A 20,197-nucleotide genomic window follows, 5' to 3' on the forward strand; every position below is an offset into this window, starting at 1 on the left:
CAATCACTAATAATCAAAGTGTTACACGTGAATACCTCACTATCACACTACAAAGACTCTCACCAAAATATCACTAAAGAAATACACAAAACTCCCTCAAATTCCAATATCAACAACCTTGCAGACAAGCCCATTATACAGGGACATTGTTTGGATCATCAATCAAACGTTATGGAATTAAATAAGATTAATATTAAAATGGGTACAAAATTAATAACCAAATTAATAATATTCTTATTTAATCCAGCGTTATAAGAGTTAATACTAAATTAAATAAAAAAAGTTGGATTTGAATTTAGTCAGAGAAAACAAAATTTAAACACGGCACGCTGGGTGTGACACCGGGCTTTAATCTTGAATTTTATACTCAGGCAGGCAGGCAGGCAGGCAGGCAGGCAGTGCTGATTGTGACCCGTGATGCGTACTCACGTAAGGCCCACATTCATACGCACATCCATTCATATCATCTTCTTTTTGTTCCACATACCAATGGAATGACATGAAAACAGCCATTTCCCCCCTTCTTTCCTCTCTGGCACAATTTATACCTTTCCATATATTCATTTCCCCCCATAAATTACATATTTTCATTGAGTTGGGTTTCCATATAAACGACCCACTTCAGAAACTTTGGAGACAAACCATCTGAGTATCATCTATGGGCGATGGAAAACAGAGCGTTGTGCTATTCCCCTTCATGGGGCAGGGCCATATCATTCCATTTCTTGCTTTAGCCCTCCATATCGAGCAAACAAACAGCTCTGACTACGCCATTTACTTTGTGAACACTCCCTTGAACGTTAGGAAGCTCAAATCTTCACTTCCTCCAAATTCTTCCATTCGTTTTCTTGAGATTCCTTTCTCAAGCATCACCCATGGCCTCCCACCCGCGTCTGAAAACGCTGATACCCTTCCTTATCACCTTGTCATGCGTCTTTTCCAAGCTTCCGCTTCCCTTGAGTTCAAATCCTCTTTCAAGGAAGCCATTCATAATCTCACAATTGACAACCATGGCCGCCCTCCGCTCTGTATCATCTCCGACATCTTTCTTGGTTGGACTGCAACTCTTGCTAAACAACTCGGTGTGTACCATGCAATTTTTAGTGGTGCAGGTGGTTTTGGCTTGGCTTGCTACTACTCTCTCTGGTTCGATCTTCCTCACCGGAAGGTTGCCACGGACGAGTTCTCTCTGCCTGATTTTGAAGAAGCCTCGATTGTTCTCCATAGGACCCAGTTGCCGGCCAACATTGCGGAGGCCGACGGTGAGGACGATGGGTCGATTTTCCATAGGGAAAATTTATCGGCGTGGGTGGATTCTGATTGGTTGCTTTTCAACACGGTTGAGGAGTTTGATCAAATTGGGTTGTCGTATTTCCGGCGTAAATTTCCCGGTGCAATTGTTCGACCAATCGGCCCACTTGTATTGGAATTAAAAAGCCGAGATCGTATCGGCAATACAGCCGGAGAAGTAACAAGAGAAGCCATCCTCAAATGGTTGGATTCAAAGCCATCGAACTCTGTTTTATACGTCTCTTTCGGGTCGATGAACACGATCTCCGCCTCACAAATGATGCAATTAGGCAAAGCATTAGAGGGCAGCGGCAAGAATTTCATCTGGGTAGTTCGGCCTCCAATTGGGGTGGACGTAAACTCAGAATTCAAGGCAGAGGAATGGCTGCCGGAAGGATTCGAAGAGAGAAACAAAGCTTCAGGGAGGGGGCTATTGGTGCAGAAATGGGCGCCGCAAGTGGAAATCCTGTCGCACAGAGCAGTATCGGCATTTTTATCGCACTGTGGATGGAATTCAGTGATGGAATCGCTAAGCCAAGGGGTGCCAATGTTGGGATGGCCGCTAGCAGGAGAGCAGTTCTTCAACGTGAAATTTCTGGAGGAGGAGGTGGGGGCTTGCGTGGAGGTGGGGAGAGGAAAGCAGAGCAAAGTGAAGAGTGAGGATATTGAAAGGAAGATAAAATGGGTGATGGAAGAGACAGAGAAAGGGAAGGAGATGAGAAGAAATGCAGAGAAAGTGAAGGAGACAATAGACAAGGCGTGGAAACATGGGAATGGATCCTCTGTTAAATCAGTACATGACTTTCTGACCGCCGCCGCCAAACAACTCATTGTTTAAGCTTTTAATTTTAAGGTATCATGATGATACGCTACAATAAGAACACATTAAATCCAAGTACTTTTATTATTATTATTATTATGGTTATGGGTCAGAATTCGTATATTGTGAGGCCCAGCCGCAACAAAATCAGGAACAGAAAACAATACCCATTTGGGTATCACGGAGGCCCAGTTGATGGTTTATGGACTGTTTTCCGATATCATCCCTGAAGCCGTCAATAGCATAGCATTGATGCGCCATAGCCGCCGGTGTCCTCACCAGTCTTCTTCTTCTTCTTCTTCTTCTTCTTCTTCTTCTTCTTCTTCTTCTGTGGTGGCGTCAGGAGCAATGCAAATGAAATGATGATTATGTATTGTTTTAGAATAAAAAGGGTAATGAAATAAATGTTGAAATTGTCAAAAGAAAACAGAGTTTAATTATGTTTAATAGGGGAGGGGGTTGTGTTGTGTGAGGGGAGGTGGTGCAAAGGGAGTGAGGGATGGGTTAGCAGCGCAGGTGGGTATGCAAACCAAATGAAATCGACCACAAAAATATAAGAATGAAATGAATTAAGTAAATTAAAAACAGAGCCTCACTATCACTCTCTTCTCTAATACACAGAAACGCAAACAAACCCATCGTATAAAGTCCCGATTCAGAATTCAATTCATCCTCTCTTGTTTTTTTTTTTTTTTTTGTTTTTTTTTTTCGATAATTATTTATAAAAAAAAAAAAAAAAAAAAAAAAAAAAAAACGAAAAGAAGAGAGGAAAGCCCTTTTGGATTCATTATTATTTTTTGAATTCAATCCTCATAAACCCTAAATTCGAAATGGGAATGATGACGTGAGGAGGGGTGGCTACGGACATGGTTGAGCAACGCGAAACCAACACCAAACCATGGGGAACGCTGGAGGAGCTCTTGCTCGCTTCCGCTGTTAATCGTCATGGCACCACCAGTTGGGAGTCCGTCGCTATGGAAATACATAATCGATGCTCTCAATCCTCTTCTTCTTTAACTCCCCAAGATTGTAGGATCAAGTTCCACGACCTCAAGCGCCGATTCCTCTCGCAAAATGACATCGATTCTGATTCTACCTCCCTTATGCCTATGCTTGACGAGTTGAGGAAGATTCGGGTGGAGGAGCTCCGTCGCGATGTTCAACGTCGGGATGTTTTGATCGTGTAAAATTCTTGCTCTTCCACTCAGAGATCTGACGCCGACTGATTGCTGGGTTTAGAGATCTGAAGATGTTTCCCCCTTTTTGTTTGTGTCGACAGGTCATTGGAAATGAAGGTGAAGCGGTTGGAGGAGGAGAGGGAACGGAGTTTCAACGAACCCGATGGGGGACCGGATCTGGACGTGAACGCCGTCGACACCAACCTCTGTCCCCTTAATCCCACGCCCTCCGGCGACGACTCCGACGATCGCGAGAACCGATCCCTGGACGAATCCAATTCCACAAGTAGAAAAGAGGAGGGTGTTGGACAGAACGGCGTGGTTCGGGAGAGGCCGATATCCGAAACAATGAAAATCACAAAAAAGAAGGAAACCGGGGCGGCACGAACCGGGGATGAACCGGAGGCAGAAAGAGAAAAGGAGACTGCAGCGGGAGGAGGATATAAACGACGGGAGAAAAAAGAAAGAAATTGGGGGAATTCGAAGGGGAAGGCGTCGGCGGTGGGCGATTCGAACGAGGCGTGGGAATCGGTGAGCGAGTCGAAGCAAGAAGGGAAAGAGGGGGCGGTGGCGAAGCAGCAGAGCAGCGATGTACAAAGCTCAGCCGGTTTGTCTCAGAGGAAACGGTGTCGTAGCAGAGGAGGAAATGGAACTAGCAGCGGCGAAGAGCCCGAGGTATCTCCCGCCAAGCCCAAGCCCAAGCCCAACTCCAAGTCCAAGCCCAACCCCAAGCCCAACTCCAACCCTGCAGCCGTCAAATCTGAGCCGTTGCTCAAATTTCTGGAGATCATTCGCTCCCATCGGCTTGGCTCTGCCTTCGAACGCCGCCTACGGAGCCAGGTACGTTCGCCCCATTTTCCTATTTTATATCAATTATAATAAATAAAATAATAAAAAGGAAAAAGGAAAAAAGGGAATGTAGAAAAAGTAACGTGTAAAGAAGGAATCACCCATAATTCATCATCCTCAAATAAGTCCAGGTGGATGTGAAATCCACGACTTTGTGCTTGGGGGCGCGTGTCGTAGTCGTAGGACGTAGAAGGACTTTTTTGTCATTCACGCTTAGAAAACGAGGGTATTTTGGTCCATAAGCATTCAATTGATACTTTTTTTTTGTCATTCACCCTTCCGTTACTTCAAACACTGCCAAAACAGCGTCGTTTAACCTTCAAATTGAAATTACTTCGCTGCCCCAATCGCTAGATCAAGTCTAGTCAGTCATTGGCGGATGGCCCGAAAGTTAAATATGGGTAAAATAGTAAATGTGATCATTGCTATTTCTATTAAATTTTTTTTTTTATCATTCTAAACAATTAATATTTTTTAATGACATACCTGGCGGTTCAGAAATATCCCAGCCGTTCATCTCTCAAACCGTTTCCGGTTCGACGAGATGGACCTATATCCCGGTTTGAATCCAGTCTGTCCGTACGGTTCAGAACGCTTTCCTAAACCCTTCTCCATCGGCGGCGAGTGGACCCTCTCTTTAATTATCCATTGTTTTAATTGTGGCAGGAATCGGATAGATACAAAAAATTGATTCGGCAACACATCGATCTGAGAACGATTCATTCGAGAGTGGTGAAAGGTGCCTATGCGGATTCAATTCACCGGTTCTTCCGAGATCTCCTCCTCCTCTTCAACAATGCCGTCATTTTTTTCCACAGATCTTCCCCCGAAAATGGTGCCGCAGTGAAGCTTCGAGCTCTCGTGTTGAAAGAAATGAAAGACAGAATACGAAAGCCCCAACCCCCCATAGTTACAAAACCAAAACCCAAGCAAGAAGCGGATGTGTCATCGTCCAAGCCCAGCAAGCCATCTACTACCATGGTGGTGTGTCGCAAACGAGATTCTGTTTCTCAGATATCGGATGTGGGAGGCAAAAAATCGGAGAATAATTCAAGAGAGGGTGAAGGGAAGAGGAAGGGCAATGATTGTTCGGAGATAAAAATTTACGAGAAGGGTACATGGAAGAAGGGTTTGAATTTGAAAGAGAGGGGAAGAGCGGGAGTGGGTAATTCAGGGGCGAGAAGCTGTAGAACAACGACGAACAAAAAGAATGGGGAAGTGAAGCACGAATACGGAGGGAACGAATTGAGCTCTCACGATGGGATGGGAGTTCGAATAGAAAAGAAAGAGAAAGAGAAAGAGAAAGAGAAAGAGAAAGAGAAAGGGACGAAGAAGAAGCAAGTGGCTGTGAGATTCTTGAAGAGAATGAAGCAGAATTCTCCAAGCGAAGCCACGGACGAAGATGGCGATGGTTCAGAGGATGAAAGTTTAAAAGAAGAGAAGGAGGAGGAGGAGGAGGAAGAAGAAGAAGAGGAAGAAGAAGAAGAGGAAGAAGAAGAAGAAGAAGAAGAAGAAGAAGAAGAGGAGGAGAAGAAGAAGAGGAAGATGAAGAAACAGAATGAAGGGAAAAGAGAAAGGGGAAGGCGGAGTGGAGGAGGAGGAAGAGGAGGGGGGAGAGGGAAGAGAGGGGTGGGGAGGCCGCCAAAGAAAGCTGAAACAGTGAGCGTAAAAAGGCAACAGAGGGAGGAGGTGGTCGGAGGGAGTAAACCCCGAAAGCGTTCAAGGAGATAAAAGATCATTATTATCATTATTGATTCTTAAATGTACAACAATGTAAACTATTTGACTCTTTTTTTTTTTTTTTTTTTTTTTTTTCCATTTTCTTTAGCAGCAGCTTACATTAGAAACAGAGGCAGTGAGAGAGGAGAGCGGGAGGAAAACAGGGGAGTGGGTGGGGACTGACTGACACAAGGAAGAACCATTCTTTATTATTCTTTTTTGTGTTTCCTTTTTGGTTTGCATAGGGAATTTTGTGGGTGGCAATTCATATATACATAAATATCCTCAGATTAAAGAATTCTTTGGAATTGGGAAGCTTGATTCTGTTGTTGAAATTGAAGTAAGTGGAGTTCAGCTAAGGTTGGCATGACCCATTTCCACGACAGCCTGGGCCTGGTGTCCAACTGATGTTGAACTTAAAAAGAGTTTCAAGTTTGAGAGGGGAATCATGTGACTGACTCGCATGACACCCATGTGAACCAAATCATAAATTAAACAATAATCTTCTTTCTTCAAACGCTACACACAACCCAGATCAGATCAGATCAGATCAGATCAGATCTGCAAGCACACCCTCCCCACGCCGACTATGAAAATCCCTCTGCTCTGTTTCTTCGCCTTCATCATTCTCATCTTCATTTCCGTTCCTTTTCCAATGGGATTCCGCACTCACGAATCCGCTCGTCTTCCCACGCCCCGAATTGAATCCAGAAGACTGCTGCTGCTGCTCTCCTCACTTTCCTCCTTCTCCACCAACCGGAACAAGACCAACACCGGCAGCACAGGGTCTAAATCTGCAGACGCCACAAGCCTGAGGGTGGCGCCGCCGAGCAAATCCAATCCCACGCAGAACAAGTAATGCATTGCCTGCCCACTTAGTTCTTTTTGTTGTTGTACAAACATGTTAAGAGTGAGAAGTGAAAGAGTAGGTTCAACCAAAACCCTTCTCTTTCAAAATTTTTGCACTTCTGTTTTTTATATACAGATTATTATTATTCATAAACAGATATGAATTGATTTCTGTGTTGTTGCATACTGTCTTATAATTATGGGAACTGTTGAATGCTACATTTATTTATTTATTTATTTTTATTTATCTTTCATTGGAAATGTTTGGAAAAAAAAGTACGTAAATTTTGATTTGGGGTCGCATTTTATATTTAAGTAACACAAAATAATAAATATATTTGACCAAATAAACTAAAAACGTCAATTCCTCAATGGACTAGTCAACTAACACATTTCTAAAACCAAACTCAAATCTAATTTATTTAAATACTTTTTTTTTTTTTTTTTTTAATTAGTTTACAAATGGGTTCCTAATGTTTATTTTAAATATCTATGTAACAACTATCATTTCTAGACAAAATTAGAGCTACTACGATGTGTATGAAGTAATTATATCATGAATTTATAAACAATGAAATATGTTCGATGCCATAGACAAACTTAAGATCTACAAATTAAAATGCAACAACCCTAATCCAAGTTTCATGATTAAAATGCAACAACCCTAATCCAAGTTTCATGATTTTTAACACGCCATCGCCGTCAACGCCTAAAATATAATAGTAGTACAATACTGAAATATTTTAAAAAATATTCGGTAAGTGACTTCACTATTGGGATTAGCCTTATAATCTTAGGCGTCAAGTAAATTGGATGTGTATTTACTATTGTACGAACGATTAACACGTGACTTCAATAATGAAAATAATTTTAATTAGTGTAAAATTGATAAGAATCGTAGTTGGTAATTGGAAGTGTAATAAAGAGGAATAATGTGAGCATCGGCGTGAGCAATTAATTTGGTTGCAGTCTTCCGGGTCCTCGTTTACCAAGAAATCCCTGGCTTTGTTCTTGCTTCACCCTCCCCCAACTCCCCAACTCCCATTCCACACGCTTCCCAGTTTTGCCAAATCGTCATCTGCGTCGGCTTCTGCTTCTGCCTTTGGTGCTTTGCCCATTGCCATTGTCGAATCTTCCTCTCTGCTTCTTCCTTTTCGTTTACTTCTTCTCCACTCTTGATTTTCCTCACCTTTTGCTTTCCTCTAAATCTTATTTCCCTTCCTCCTTCCATCGGAAAATCTCCCAGATGTGTTTCATGCTGCTACCTTCTCGCTCATAACAGGTTTCCTTCACTCTCTCCTCTCGATTTACCCCCATATTTGTTTTGTTTTCTTTTCTCTTTATTGCGTTTTTTTGACTCTCGAGCTCCAAGATTCCAGTGGGGTTTGATTACTTTTATATTTTCTGTTGCCCTGCTTCGGATCTTACTCTTCTCCACTTGACAGATTGTTTGAGGTCTCTTTTGTTACCTCAACCCACCATTACGGATCTTTGTTGGGGTTTGGTCGTCTTTAACCTATGCATTCTGGACATAAATGTTTCAATGTATACAGATTACATATAGAATTTTTCACCTCTTGGACAGCTAAAATCATGTAGCAATACTTGTTTTGTCACATATTTAGTTCATTACTTGTCTGATTTGATGTCCCAACACTTCTTTATATGCATCACCGAGCTTGAGTGTATTTGACTTTTCTTTTAGTTGAACTTGAACCTGAATAAGAAAAAGCCCTTAGTTTGACAGTAGATTTCTATTGTTCATTGTATTTGTAAGCAGATAACTTTTGATTTAGTTTCGCCACTGAAGTTTCATGTTGTAATCTTTATTTGTTAACTTGAAAAGCGATATAGTTGGTGATCTTATGTTGTAATCTTTATTTGAAGTTTCACTCTTTTATTCGTTTTTCTACATGTCGCAGTAAGCTTTTATGCACGAGTTTTTGTTGAAAATTGTATAACTATGGGTAGAGGAAGAGGGAAAGGAAAGAAATCCATCATAACCAGTCTTGAAGATTCAACAATTGGTGAGGAAGAGAAAATTTCGTCGCAGAAGCAAAATGGAAGTGCAGAACAGGCACAAACAGATGAAATCAAGGAAGAAGAGCTTGGAAGAGTAGAAGCCATAGATGAGGAAGGTAAGACTGATCCTGGCAAAGTGATTGAAAATCCAAATCCAGCAGAAACTGGGAAGAAGAGGAAAAGGAACTCTTCAATGAAGGAGAAAATGGGTTTAGTTAATGATGCAAGCTGTAAGGGTACCCAAACAAGCATTGTCCAAGTCAAGTCTAATGGATTCCGGCATCATGGAAGCAGGCGAAAAAGCAAGCCACGTCGAGCTGCTGAAGCAGTTGTTGAATGCAGATAAATATTTGGTTGATTATTGGAACATCCGTCCCTTTTGTGGGGTGAAACATGGTAATATCTGGTGTCCTGTTTCTGTTAATGCTGATTTTTCTCATTTCAATTTTTGTTACTGCCCAATTTTGATACCAAAAGTGGGACTAAAAGTTCTTAGCCCTTTTTCTTGTAGTTCCTGATACTGTTACTGTCACAATTCATATCTATTTCTCCTTTTGGTTGGATTAGCTTTTAAATGGAAACACTACAAGGAACCCCTCTTGCCGTCACACCGGGCTCTGAATATGGCTTCAAAATTTGATAAGGCCCCACCCCAGCACCATGTCTGTTTTTCAATGTGGGATTCCCATTCCTTTCATCAATGATCTCTTCCAATTTTTTCAGTTTCCTGCTAAACTTCTCAAATGCTTCCTTTATAACAGGCTCATCACCCCATGCTGGTTCCATGTCCGCTCCCAAATACTCCTCATCTCTTGAATGACTTGACAATATATTCAGAATGAACAGAAGTATGTTTGCTTGAATCTGTGTAGGAAACGTGTCTAGAAACACGTTTTCTGGATTTTCAAGGAAGTACTTCCAGAGTGTTGAGTTAGGTTCCTCTGTGGGTATGTTGAGTCGAGTAAGACTGGGTCGAATTGGGTAATAACTCGTAAAAGGATATTGTCCGAAGTTGACTGCGGCGTGGTGGCCAGAAGTAACCCATATGATGGTTGTGACAATATGAATGAGGTCTTTAGGAGTGTTGAGGATTGGCCACCATGGTTCGTCCTTCTTATCTCCATGGCCCACTTCTCTAATCTCTGTCCACCAGGCTTGAAGTTCTCCATCTGAATTGACAGGACTTGGGTCTGGATAGTAGTGATTCACATATTCTGTTACCCATTGTTTGATGGCATCCCAAAGGATTAGGCCATCATTGGCAAAAGGGTAGTCTTCAATACTCAACTTTAATCCGTGAGGTGCATTTGGATCTTCAACAGCCAATCCCCTGTTTTAATTCAAATGGTTAAGTAAAAGTTGTATAAGAAGAATACATTTGTTTAAAGGATTTACCTGTGAATTAAGTCGGCAGGTAAAGCTTCTAAGTTGAATTGCCATTGTTTCTCATAGACCAAGGAACTGATTTCCATAGAATATTTTCCTGGTGAGAAAATGCTCTCAATCAGTCCTTCCACATTGATAAGAGTTTCGCGAGCAACTGCATTGATCGCCATGGTGTGTCGAAAATGGGGATGCAAAAGTCTATAAATTGGATGCATTGCACTTAGTTGTCTATGTGTAGCAATAACGTAAGGTTTCACACAGCAATGAGTTCTAAGCCAGTGGCTAACAAGTTGGTGATAACCAGAGTCATGGGCAAGAACATGAGCTTTGGCAATCCTCCAAAGCCAGAGGCCATAGGCATCCCAACATGGCGTGAAAACGTCTTTCCACTGTGGTTTGTCGTCAATTGGTGGCCTACTGAGCTCAATAGCCAGTGGCCTTAAAGTGTTGTCCGGGTTCAAGAAAAATAATGTCCTTGATCCGTATAGTGTTCTTCCTTTAAGCTCTCGCACCTTTGCTACATACGGTATGAACAGATCGTGATAGTCTAGTAAAAATAGCTTCCTCTGTTTCACTGCCTGCACCCCCACAACATTCAAAATTTTAGACCGAAAACGAATTATAAATCGTTTTGATCCTTGAGCATATACAAACACACACCTCATCAATTGTCATGAATCCTTTGATTTGTTGCTCAACTATTTCATCAGTGATTGCTGATTCAGGAGAACCATAAATAGATGGCTCAAGCTTACTCTTCAATGGCCATTCCTGGACACAATTTTCTCAATCATTAAAGCTTTATGCTACAAGGGTTGAGCCCAGAATCCATGGATTACTGTAAAATTATTGTTATACCGTGACGAGCCTTATGCTATAAGGGTTGAGCCCTGCAAGGGTCTGTCTAGCAAATTCCTCGTCTTTAAACCAAAAGAACTTGTCTCCTGAATAACAATGAAGAAGAAGATCAATTACATTGAATTAATTTGTTAAGAGATTTTAATTACACGATGCTTCAAAGTTCTTACCATTATTGGATGTTTGAGAAGAATCTAAGAGTAGGATACCCATGAGTGTTGGAAGAAAAGAATTGAACTTCCATGTGTGTTTAGAAAGACAGCACTGTTTGTCTGTGCCGATGGTGTCCAAAGCTGGTAGGAGGGCAGACAACATGGAATGAAGTGCCTTTGTTAATGGGTTTTCTTGTATCATTGGTATTGAGAATGCTTCGTCTCGAGGCACATAAAACTCCGGACTTTTCACTTCTGACGATGGATCTACAGTTTTTTCAAGTATATGTAGGTTAGAATCATCCATATCTGTTAGGAATTACGACTCTCCACAATAATATGATATTGTCTACTTTGAGCATAAGCTCTCATAGCTTTACTTTGAGCTTCCCCAAAAAGCCTCGTACCAATGGAGATGTATTCCTTAATTATAAACCCACGATCATTCCCTAAATTAGCCAATGTGGGACTCTCCCAACAATTTTCAATGGTATGTGGAAGACCAAATAAAAGAAAACCTGTTTGAGTGCGTGGACGTCCAGTCCTACAGCGTCGAGGATAAGGATGTTGTTTTCCACCAAGCACGGGTCTTTTATACTCCTCGCCTTTGTCGGGATTTCCTAGGTCATTGTAGACATCATAATCATATATCCTTTGGTGCTTCTCGCGCTTCCTAAGCTCTTCTAGTCTGAGTCTCTTTAGCCCGTCTGGTGTCTTTGGTGGCAAGTATGACTAACATGATGAACCATAGTTAGAGTTTGATCTCATTAAAAATGGTAAGAAAGAATCCATGCAAAGGAAAGTGTTTGCTTAGAGATTACCTTAGTGGTGAAGAAGATTCTCCTATCGTTGCATTGAGCTTTAGAAGTGATCCAAGAATTGCATGAGAAGTGAAGAGGGCCAGTTGGAATGCCATGGATCACAATGTCCTTAAGGAACACCTCTTTCTTATGCATATTCTCAACCAAAACCGCTCCAATTGGGCCAAAGTCTGCTGGAATGACGAAGCTTATCTCGTAAATTATCTCATCGTCCTCTCTCTTCACTTTCTCCTCATACGCTTTCATTCTTCCCTTCTCTAATCCCGTTGCTAAATACAAAAAAAGTTCATTCAAAACCAAATCACATAAAGAGGAAGATAGTAAGATAGTGTCTCTTACATACTTCCCAAGGCTACCGCTAGCAAATATTGTCCTCTCAAAGCTTTTTATTTTGAGTTTTCCCTCAAGGTTTTTAAAACACGTCTATTAGGGAGAGGTTTCCACACCCTTGTAAAGAGTGTTTCCCTTCAAGATTTTTCAAACACGTCTGCTAGGGGGAGGTTTCCACACCTTTATAAAGAATGCTTCTATAATGGCCTAGACCCACCGCTAGCAGATATTGTCCTCTTTGGATTTTTCTTTTCGGGCTTTCCCTCGAGGTTTTTAAAACGCGTCGGTTAGGGAGAGATTTCCACACCCTTATAGAGTGTGTTTCGTTCTACTCTCCAACCGATGTGAAATCTCACAACTTCGTTCTCCTCTCCAATCGATATGAGATCTCTCTCACATCTTAATTAGTTAACGTAACATTCCAACGAACCTCAACAAACATGATTATAAATATAAAATAAGGCAATAATAATTGAGAAGACGTACAGGGATCCATGTCAGCACTAAGAAGCTCCAAGGCAAGTACTTTGCTCCGCCTATTAATGATATCATGAAGCCTTCCTATGAACCCAAACTTTGGAAAGAGCTGGTGGGTGGGCCGTTGGACAGTAGTAACCACAGCTTTGGTATAAACAGGGGACTGGATTGAAGGCACAGACACATGCACAGCGGAGGGCTTAATGACATTGGGAGAAGTGAAGCGAAGGGGAGAAGCAGCAGTTGGTGTGAGGCTGTGTTGCAATGAGACACATGCATCAGCATTACCAGGAAGCCATGGTTTCTGATAAAGCAACCAGATGGCCTGGTTGGAGCACCTGTAATGTAATGGAGGGTGGTTCAGCATTTTACTCACTCTTGCAGTGAAAGAAAGAGAGGACTGAATGAAGGAAATTGTGAGCGAGTGAGTGTGATATATAATGAATTACAAGTACAAATACAAGTTTATGATGCACCAATGGTTAGTAGCTACAAATCTGTACTGCATCCAGACAGTCACGTCTCTTACCTCCACCTCATGTCTACATGTTTTTAAAACATGATTTTCCTTTTCAAATGGTCACATCTCCACAACTTCCCCAACTTGAGTTAAATGCCTGCCAATTCCATCGACCATATTTTACATATGCTATATGAAAAAGAACATTCGTCTATCGTAAATATTTCAAAACTACTATGAAATGTGTTGGGAAAAGACATTTATGACCTTAAAGTTCTTGATTTATTATTCTCGACTCTTAGCAGAACAGCTTGGATTCCTATGAATCGGACAATCTTGGGCTAGTTTCTCTTGCAGCCCTACCATGTACGTATTAAGGACTTGGAGATATCATATTCGAATTAGACCACTCTCATCTGCCAACCTATGTTTTGATATTTTTAAGTGTTTTTCGTATGAGAATAGCACAAAACTTGAGTATTGAACTCCTCTTCTTTTTCTCTACTTGATTTCTTCATTTCTTTCTAAATTGATCTGATTTTTCACCATTAAATCATCATAAATTCCATTTATGTTAAAAAATGGAACGCAATTGGAGAGCATGCATGTAGGGATGCGCTTGAGCAGAAATGGAACGCAATATATTGTAGGGGGATTGGATGAGTGGTGTCACAATCGCACTTTTGATGGCAGCGGACTTGTGATTGTGCGGCACTCACTTTCCAACGATAAGTGAGATAAGCCAATTCGTTCTTGCGTCGCCTACGGCCAAGCGACGTATGCTCGAGCCTCTGGCCTCGGTTTTAAGAGAAGGTTTTAGAAAACGAGGGCAGAGAGAGATTTTCGAAAGAGATTTTTTTGAAAGAGACGTTATATAAGCAAACAAGAGAGAAATAACAACGGCTCACAATATATAACCTTGGGTAGGGAGAAATTGACAACTAGTCGTGTCCCCGTATAGTACATTCGGAGGTATTTCATGTCTGACAGGCCTAGACATATATTTTTGAAACGTCTTTCTAGAAATACAAAAAGTAAAACACTAGAATATGAAGAGACATAAGGGGTTGGGTTTGTCGTGGGCATGCGGCCATGGACAACACGCCTTGAACGAGCATGACCGTGACAAGTGGCACTTAATTGGGTCTGAAAAGGCAGCCCAATACATGTATGGATGGGGTGATGAGTATCATCTTTAAGCAACTGCCTATTTGAAGTTTCAATGCATGGGGATTAACAAACCAAAATATTATGTGCTCACTCTCTCCCTCAGCCACATGCATGAAGGCCTCTTTCTTCAAACAACAACCAACATTTATTTTGAACTCTTGATTGCTACATTATTTCAGAGTTCTTCATACTTAATTGCTACATTCTTCATTGATTAAATAGAGATACTATATGGAACTCCTTTTCCAGTCACTCCTGGTCCTGAAAATGGCTTCAAAAGCTCATATGGGGTAACCCCAGCTCCTGTTCTGTTCTTCAAGTTGAAATCAGCATTCCTGTGATCGATTATCAACTCCAATTCTTTCATCCTTTTGTTAAACCTATCAAATGCTGCCTTTATTGCAGGATTATCACCCCATGATGGCTCCATATTCTTCCCAAGATATTCTTCATCCGGAGAGTGACTCGACAGCACATCCAACACTAACATTACCTGTGTTGCTTGATATTGTGAAGGGAAGGCATTTAGAAGAACCTCCTCTGGCTTTTCCAAGAAGCTTTTCCAAAGTGCAGGGTTTGTATCTTCAGTGGGCATGTTCGTTCTAGCTATACTGGGCCTACTTGGGAAGTACCCTGCATATGCATATTGCCCAAAGTTCACGGCTGCATGGTGAGCTGATGCTACCCAAGCAATGTTTGTGACTATATCTATTAAGTCCTGAGGCGTGTTGAGAAGCGGCCACCATGGCTCGTCTTGTTTGTCCGCGTGACCCACAGTTCTAATTTCAGTCCACCATGTTTGGAGCTCTGTGTCAGATGCTACAAGAGATGGGTCTGGATAGTAATGATTCACATACTCTGTGACCCATTGTTTAAGAGCATCCCACAAGATCAAACCATCATTAGCAAAAGGGTAATCTTTGATGTGCAATTTCAGACCATGTGAAGCAGTTGGATCCTCCTCTGCCAATCCTCTGCCAAAAAAAGAAGCGTAAGGTTTTGTGTATCAATTGATTCAAACAAGAGATGTTGAATTGGGTTACCTATGAATTAGATCAGCAGGTAAGGCTTGCAAGTCAAATTGCCATTGAAGATCATAAGCTGTAGAACTCAACTCCATGGAATATTTGAGAGGTGAGAATGTGCTCTCGATTGTCCCACCTGCGTTGATCAGATTGGTACGAGCAGCTGCATTGATCTCCATAGTGTACCGAAAATGAGGATTTAAAAGTCTGTGGATTGGATGCATTGCACTCAATTGTCTATTTGTGGCTATCACATAAGGCTCCACAGCACAATGAGTCCTTAACCTGTGAAACAAACAAACCATCAACCAATTGAGAAAACGGCTTGCAAATCTCCGAAGTTAAGTGGGATATTTACCAATGGCTGACGAGTTGGTGATAACCAGCATCATGGGCAAGAACATGAGATTTGGCGAATCTCCAAAGCCAGAGGTTAGTGGCGTTTTCACTAGGTCCATAAACTCCCTTCCATTGAGGTTTGCCATCCATTGGTGGTCGTGTTAGCTCAATAGCTAGTGGTCTAAGCGTCCCATCTTCATTTAGGAAAAACAATGTTCTTGACCCATAAAGGGTTGTTCCTTTAAGTGCTCTTACTCTTCGCACATACGGCAACAACATGTCATTGTAATCCAAAATAAACAGCTTTTTCTGTTGAATTGCCTGCATCCCATTTGTGCATTTGGAAACATATTATTACAAATGCGATGATGGGAATGAATATGAATCCACAACACACACACATACCTCTTGAACTGTCATTGAGCCAATCTCTTCATCGATCATTTGGGTGTTGAATGCCGACTCGGGAGGACCATAGATTTCAGGATTGAGTTGGCTCATCAATGGCCATTCCTACAACGTTATTCGAGTATATTGATTTTACTGGTCTTAGAGATGATTAAGGAGGGATTTATGTATCATACATACCGTGACCAATTGAATGCTGCATGGATTAAGGCCAGCAAGAGTTTGCCTTGCAAATTCTTCATCTCTTAACCAAAAAAACTTGTCCCCTGTTCATGTAATCAACGTAAGAATAATTACAGAGCAAGAAGTTGAAGAAACAGAGTGAAAAACAGAGTGCGCTCACTGTCCATGGGTTCAGGAGATTGAAAGCGAAAGAGAAATTGTCCAGTCTCAGAGAGGAATTTGAAGATCCAAGGTAAGAGATCTTTGAGAGAGGTGGTGGATTCAAGAGGCGGCAAATTGAAGCCATCAACATCAAAAAGTGCATCGACTGCCTTGAAGTTGGGAAATCCAGTGTTTTGATTAAAATGTACTTGAAGTCTGGGTATGATTGCTCGTAACACAGATAATAGCGTGGATGCATTGAAAACTCCTTGCTTTAAATCAGAGAATGTCTCGTCTCGTGGAACGTATATGCTCCCAGTTGCCCTTTGCTCCGAATTTGGATCTGCATTATGGGTAGATTAGTGTTTGGTTTATTGTTGTCATTAGTATAAGTGGCAGTGTACCTGTTTTGGTAGGTGGACGACCGGTTCTACAACGGCGAGGATAAGGGCGTTCAGTGCCACCAAGAACTGGTCTTTTGAGATCTTCACTTTTGTCGGGATCTCCGAGGTCATTGTACACATCATAGTCATAAATTCTGTCGTAACTTTGACGCTCTCCAGTGCCATTGCCTCGTAAATTGACGAGCTCTGTTTCCCTCATGGATCTAAGCCCAGCCGGCGTCTGCGATGGCAAGTATGACTATGCCCAGAAAAGGGGAATTGTGTTAGATGGTGAGGAAAATGGGTTAAGTGGGTTGAAAGGGGGTGACAGACCTTGTCGGTGAAGAAGACTCTGTTTTGGGTGGGAACCAGAGTCTTGGGTTGAACCCATGAGTTGCAGGTGACGATCAAGGGACCGGAAGCAAGGCCATTGAGCTCAACCTCTTTAACGAACATCTCCTTTTCATTGTGGTTTTCAACAATCACAGCTCCTATATCTCCAAAATCTGCTGGAACTTCCAAACTCGCCTCGTAAATTTCCTCCAACACGTCTTCACTAATCAGCTTTGCTTGAACTGTAATCGGCGGCTTCTCCAACCCAGTTCCTGAAATTGTATAAAAGAATATAAATGTTAACTTGCTTTTGAAATATGAACTCAAAATGAACAAAGATCATGCATAAACGATGTGTTAACTTACTGGGATCGACGAGTATGCTGGCGAACTCGAGTTTGAGCAACTTATCGAGGGCCTTGCTTTCCATGAGAAGTGTGGACGAAGTGATTTCTCCAGTGATCTTCTTGACAATGACTTTTGTGAGAACGCTGGTGGTGGGTTCGGCGACAGTGGTCAAGGCTGCTTTGATTTCACGGGACACGAGTCTAAGGCGGCCATTGCTGATGCTCTTGGCCTTCTGCTTATTCCCGGGATTGTTCCAAAAAGGAAAAGAAACTCCGGCGTTGATGCCACGACCCAATGATGGCCTCTGCAAATGGCAGAGGGTCGCCGGAGCCACTCGTGTGGCACACTCAACGCCTTGAGATTTCAACATCTTTTCCTCCTTTTCTTTCAAACAGTACGTGTATTGGTGTGAGTTTAGCTCTGCAATTCGAGGCCTTTATATAGAAAAAAAGCATCACCTAGTTGCTGCTTTTAAATTACGGTGTTGCCCTCCACTAACTTCTACCTTACGAATCACGACTCTCCACAATGTATGATATTTATGTGTTAGGAATCACGACTCTCCACCATATATGATATTTGTCCACTTTGAACATAAACTCTCATGGATTTGCTTTGAGCTTCCCCAAAAAACCTCGTACTAATAGAGATAGTATTTCAATCACTAAATTAACCAATGTGTAGGATTCACTCCCAATAGTCCTCAACATCATGTAATCTCTTCTCGATTGGTATTAATATATAAGATATGAGAATTTAAACTCATTTTAAGTAATATTTACACCGTGCCAAAAGAGAATCCATTGTATGTGTCCCAACTAAGGAGGAAGAAAAAAAAATTAAGGTCCCAAAAAAACAAAAAGGTTCCTACACATGCATCACGAGACTTATCCGTCATTTTCTCTAGTATTAAATTATTATTTTAGATAATATATATAAATATACATATATACATATTTGTTTAGTACTCCAAAGTTTTGTCGGAGTATATAGATATTAAATCAAGAGACCATACCAAGGGTATATTGACACTTTCTTTTTTTTTTTAAAAAAAAAAAGCTTTTAGGTCACGAGCTAATTATATATATATATATATATATAATACTTATGTTCGTTAAACAATATGAATATATGTTATTAGACGAACACGACTCTCCACAATGGTATGATATTGTCCACTTTGAGCATAAGCTCTTATGACATGATCATTCCCTAAATGAGCCGACGTGAGACTTTAATCAGATCTAAATTTTAGGTTTTGGACTGGGCGTGATTTAATGGCAGTGGTGTGAATAATTTAATAAAATAAAATATAAAAGGCAGCAGTCAATATGGATTACCCAAATCTGAATAGCCAGTGACCATAGCCATATTGGCGTTGGATTACTGAACCAACGGTGACCATATTTGTCGTCTCCCTCTGTCTATACGTCTCGTTGCCATTATTTTGATTATATAGTCAGTGCCACCATGCATCTTTCTTCTTCAGTTTTTTTTATAATATTTATTTCACAAATAAATTAATCATACGACTTAACAATTAGAGTACGCGTGGCAAATTACATCGCGTCGGTAAGCAATTTTCTTTATTTTTTTCGGCTACTTCTTTCTCTCAAATTACGAATCCACTATTCAATCACGCACATGGCAAGTGTGTTCCTTTGCTTTGGTTTTTGTATCAAGATTTGGCGCGGTCTATGAGGATTTATAGAGTGTTTGACCAAAAAACTTATACACGTATATTGAGAACAAACAAGAGGGGAATGGATCACGATATGCCCCAAATAGAGATAATTCTAACCAAGAACGTCATTTGTGGATGAAGTGGATTGATATATCTCAAAGAGTGGTGAATCACACCATTAGGAAAGCGTCCACCAAGGCAGTTCGAGAGATTCAAAGGATGTTCTATTTACTTTCGATCATCTCTCATAGGTCTTTGTGAAGGGAGGAAAAACAATACTCGTAAAAATTCATGGAACAACAAACAAAGGAAGAGGAGTCTGCAGTTGGCAATCAAAGGTACAACGACTTTCTTGGTTGAGATGCATCATAATTCTAAAGGTGTGTCTGAATTTAGATTCTCGAATATCATCATAATAACTCGTTCACGATTCTGCTAAACAAAAAATCCATGAATGATTTTTTTATTATTATTAAATTTGGTACGATAGTAACAATGTTTAAAGATTTTATGAACACGAACAATAAATAAAGTACAATTATTTTAAAAAAACTAAGATTAGATTTCTTTCCCTATACATATTATTAACGGATTCGAAAGTCGATGCAACATGTGTATGATTTATTTTATTACATTAAAAATATTAACAATATATGTTCACTTATCCAAACAATTAAATCAATTGAGCCACTTGCACGAGTTGTTAGATCTAAAATTAAATAATTATTTTTTAAAACGACATTTTAATCGTGCAAAAATTTTCCTGACGGAAATGTCCAAAAATAAAGGAAGCCTTTGCCCATTCCCTTCCCATCCTTTGGTCAATCTTGGGAAACTCAAAAAAAAATAAAATCAACGGTTAATAATTAAAATAAAATTTTTTATAAAGTAAAATTTAAATTAACTCTATAGTGAAATTTATGTTTTCACCTTGTTATTCGGAAACATATTAAGAAATTTACTTAAATTTGA

At 40.7% G+C, this 20,197-nt stretch overlaps 6 protein-coding genes and 1 long non-coding RNA gene across 9 annotated transcripts; 3 read left to right on the forward strand and 4 right to left on the reverse strand.

Moving 5' to 3' along the window:
- Nucleotides 1–487: 487 nt before the first annotated feature.
- LOC111794753 (UDP-Glycosyltransferase superfamily protein) lies at nucleotides 488–2,403 on the forward strand. Its single transcript, XM_023676887.2, has one exon. The coding sequence runs from the start codon at nucleotides 659–661 to the stop codon at nucleotides 2,126–2,128; it is 1,470 nt and encodes a 489-aa protein (XP_023532655.2). The 5' UTR covers nucleotides 488–658; the 3' UTR covers nucleotides 2,129–2,403.
- A 427-nt stretch (nucleotides 2,404–2,830) lies between these two features.
- On the forward strand, nucleotides 2,831–6,889 carry LOC111796235 (uncharacterized). The gene is made up of 3 exons (XM_023678993.2): nucleotides 2,831–3,293; nucleotides 3,390–4,128; nucleotides 4,804–6,889. Exons 1-3 carry the CDS (start codon nucleotides 2,977–2,979, stop codon nucleotides 5,866–5,868), a joined length of 2,121 nt encoding a protein of 706 aa, XP_023534761.2. The 5' UTR covers nucleotides 2,831–2,976; the 3' UTR covers nucleotides 5,869–6,889.
- Nucleotides 2,874–4,806, reverse strand: LOC147792630 (uncharacterized). Its single transcript, XR_015421057.1, has 3 exons — nucleotides 4,624–4,806; nucleotides 4,239–4,431; nucleotides 2,874–4,147 (listed from the first exon to the last, which is right to left on the reverse strand). It is a non-coding gene; the product is annotated as an uncharacterized LOC147792630 (long non-coding RNA).
- A 739-nt stretch (nucleotides 6,890–7,628) lies between the features above and the next one.
- LOC111794599 (uncharacterized) lies at nucleotides 7,629–9,293 on the forward strand. Its single transcript, XM_023676651.2, has 2 exons — nucleotides 7,629–7,987; nucleotides 8,628–9,293. Exon 2 carries the CDS (start codon nucleotides 8,669–8,671, stop codon nucleotides 9,071–9,073), a length of 405 nt encoding a protein of 134 aa, XP_023532419.2. The 5' UTR covers nucleotides 7,629–7,987; nucleotides 8,628–8,668; the 3' UTR covers nucleotides 9,074–9,293.
- Nucleotides 9,294–9,297: 4 nt separating this feature from the next.
- On the reverse strand, nucleotides 9,298–11,116 carry LOC111795010 (linoleate 13S-lipoxygenase 2-1, chloroplastic-like). 3 transcript variants are annotated; one of them, XM_087123806.1, is made up of 4 exons: nucleotides 10,972–11,076; nucleotides 10,774–10,884; nucleotides 10,123–10,691; nucleotides 9,298–10,057 (listed from the first exon to the last, which is right to left on the reverse strand). In XM_087123806.1, exons 2-4 carry the CDS (start codon nucleotides 10,786–10,788, stop codon nucleotides 9,298–9,300), a joined length of 1,344 nt encoding a protein of 447 aa, XP_086979932.1. In that variant the 5' UTR covers nucleotides 10,789–10,884; nucleotides 10,972–11,076. The 3 variants fall into 3 exon arrangements, with proteins under 3 accessions (XP_086979932.1, XP_086979933.1, XP_086979934.1); XM_087123807.1 differs by having other exon boundaries at nucleotides 10,123–10,884; nucleotides 10,972–11,105; XM_087123808.1 differs by having other exon boundaries at nucleotides 10,123–11,116.
- Nucleotides 11,117–11,435: 319 nt separating this feature from the next.
- On the reverse strand, nucleotides 11,436–13,118 carry LOC147792631 (linoleate 13S-lipoxygenase 2-1, chloroplastic-like). The gene is made up of 3 exons (XM_087123906.1): nucleotides 12,761–13,118; nucleotides 11,945–12,213; nucleotides 11,436–11,855 (listed from the first exon to the last, which is right to left on the reverse strand). Exons 1-3 carry the CDS (start codon nucleotides 13,116–13,118, stop codon nucleotides 11,436–11,438), a joined length of 1,047 nt encoding a protein of 348 aa, XP_086980032.1.
- Nucleotides 13,119–14,101: 983 nt separating this feature from the next.
- LOC111794851 (linoleate 13S-lipoxygenase 2-1, chloroplastic-like) lies at nucleotides 14,102–17,943 on the reverse strand. Its single transcript, XM_023677014.2, has 9 exons — nucleotides 17,560–17,943; nucleotides 17,194–17,465; nucleotides 16,882–17,119; nucleotides 16,497–16,820; nucleotides 16,334–16,419; nucleotides 16,151–16,258; nucleotides 15,765–16,066; nucleotides 15,425–15,691; nucleotides 14,102–15,355 (listed from the first exon to the last, which is right to left on the reverse strand). Exons 1-9 carry the CDS (start codon nucleotides 17,909–17,911, stop codon nucleotides 14,596–14,598), a joined length of 2,709 nt encoding a protein of 902 aa, XP_023532782.2. The 5' UTR covers nucleotides 17,912–17,943; the 3' UTR covers nucleotides 14,102–14,595.
- Nucleotides 17,944–20,197: the final 2,254 nt, after the last annotated feature.

The sequence above is a fragment of the Cucurbita pepo genome, chromosome 5, assembly GCF_057944985.1.
Source record: "Cucurbita pepo subsp. pepo isolate OVF chromosome 5, ASM5794498v1, whole genome shotgun sequence".
NCBI classification, from domain to species: Eukaryota; Viridiplantae; Streptophyta; class Magnoliopsida; order Cucurbitales; family Cucurbitaceae; genus Cucurbita; species Cucurbita pepo.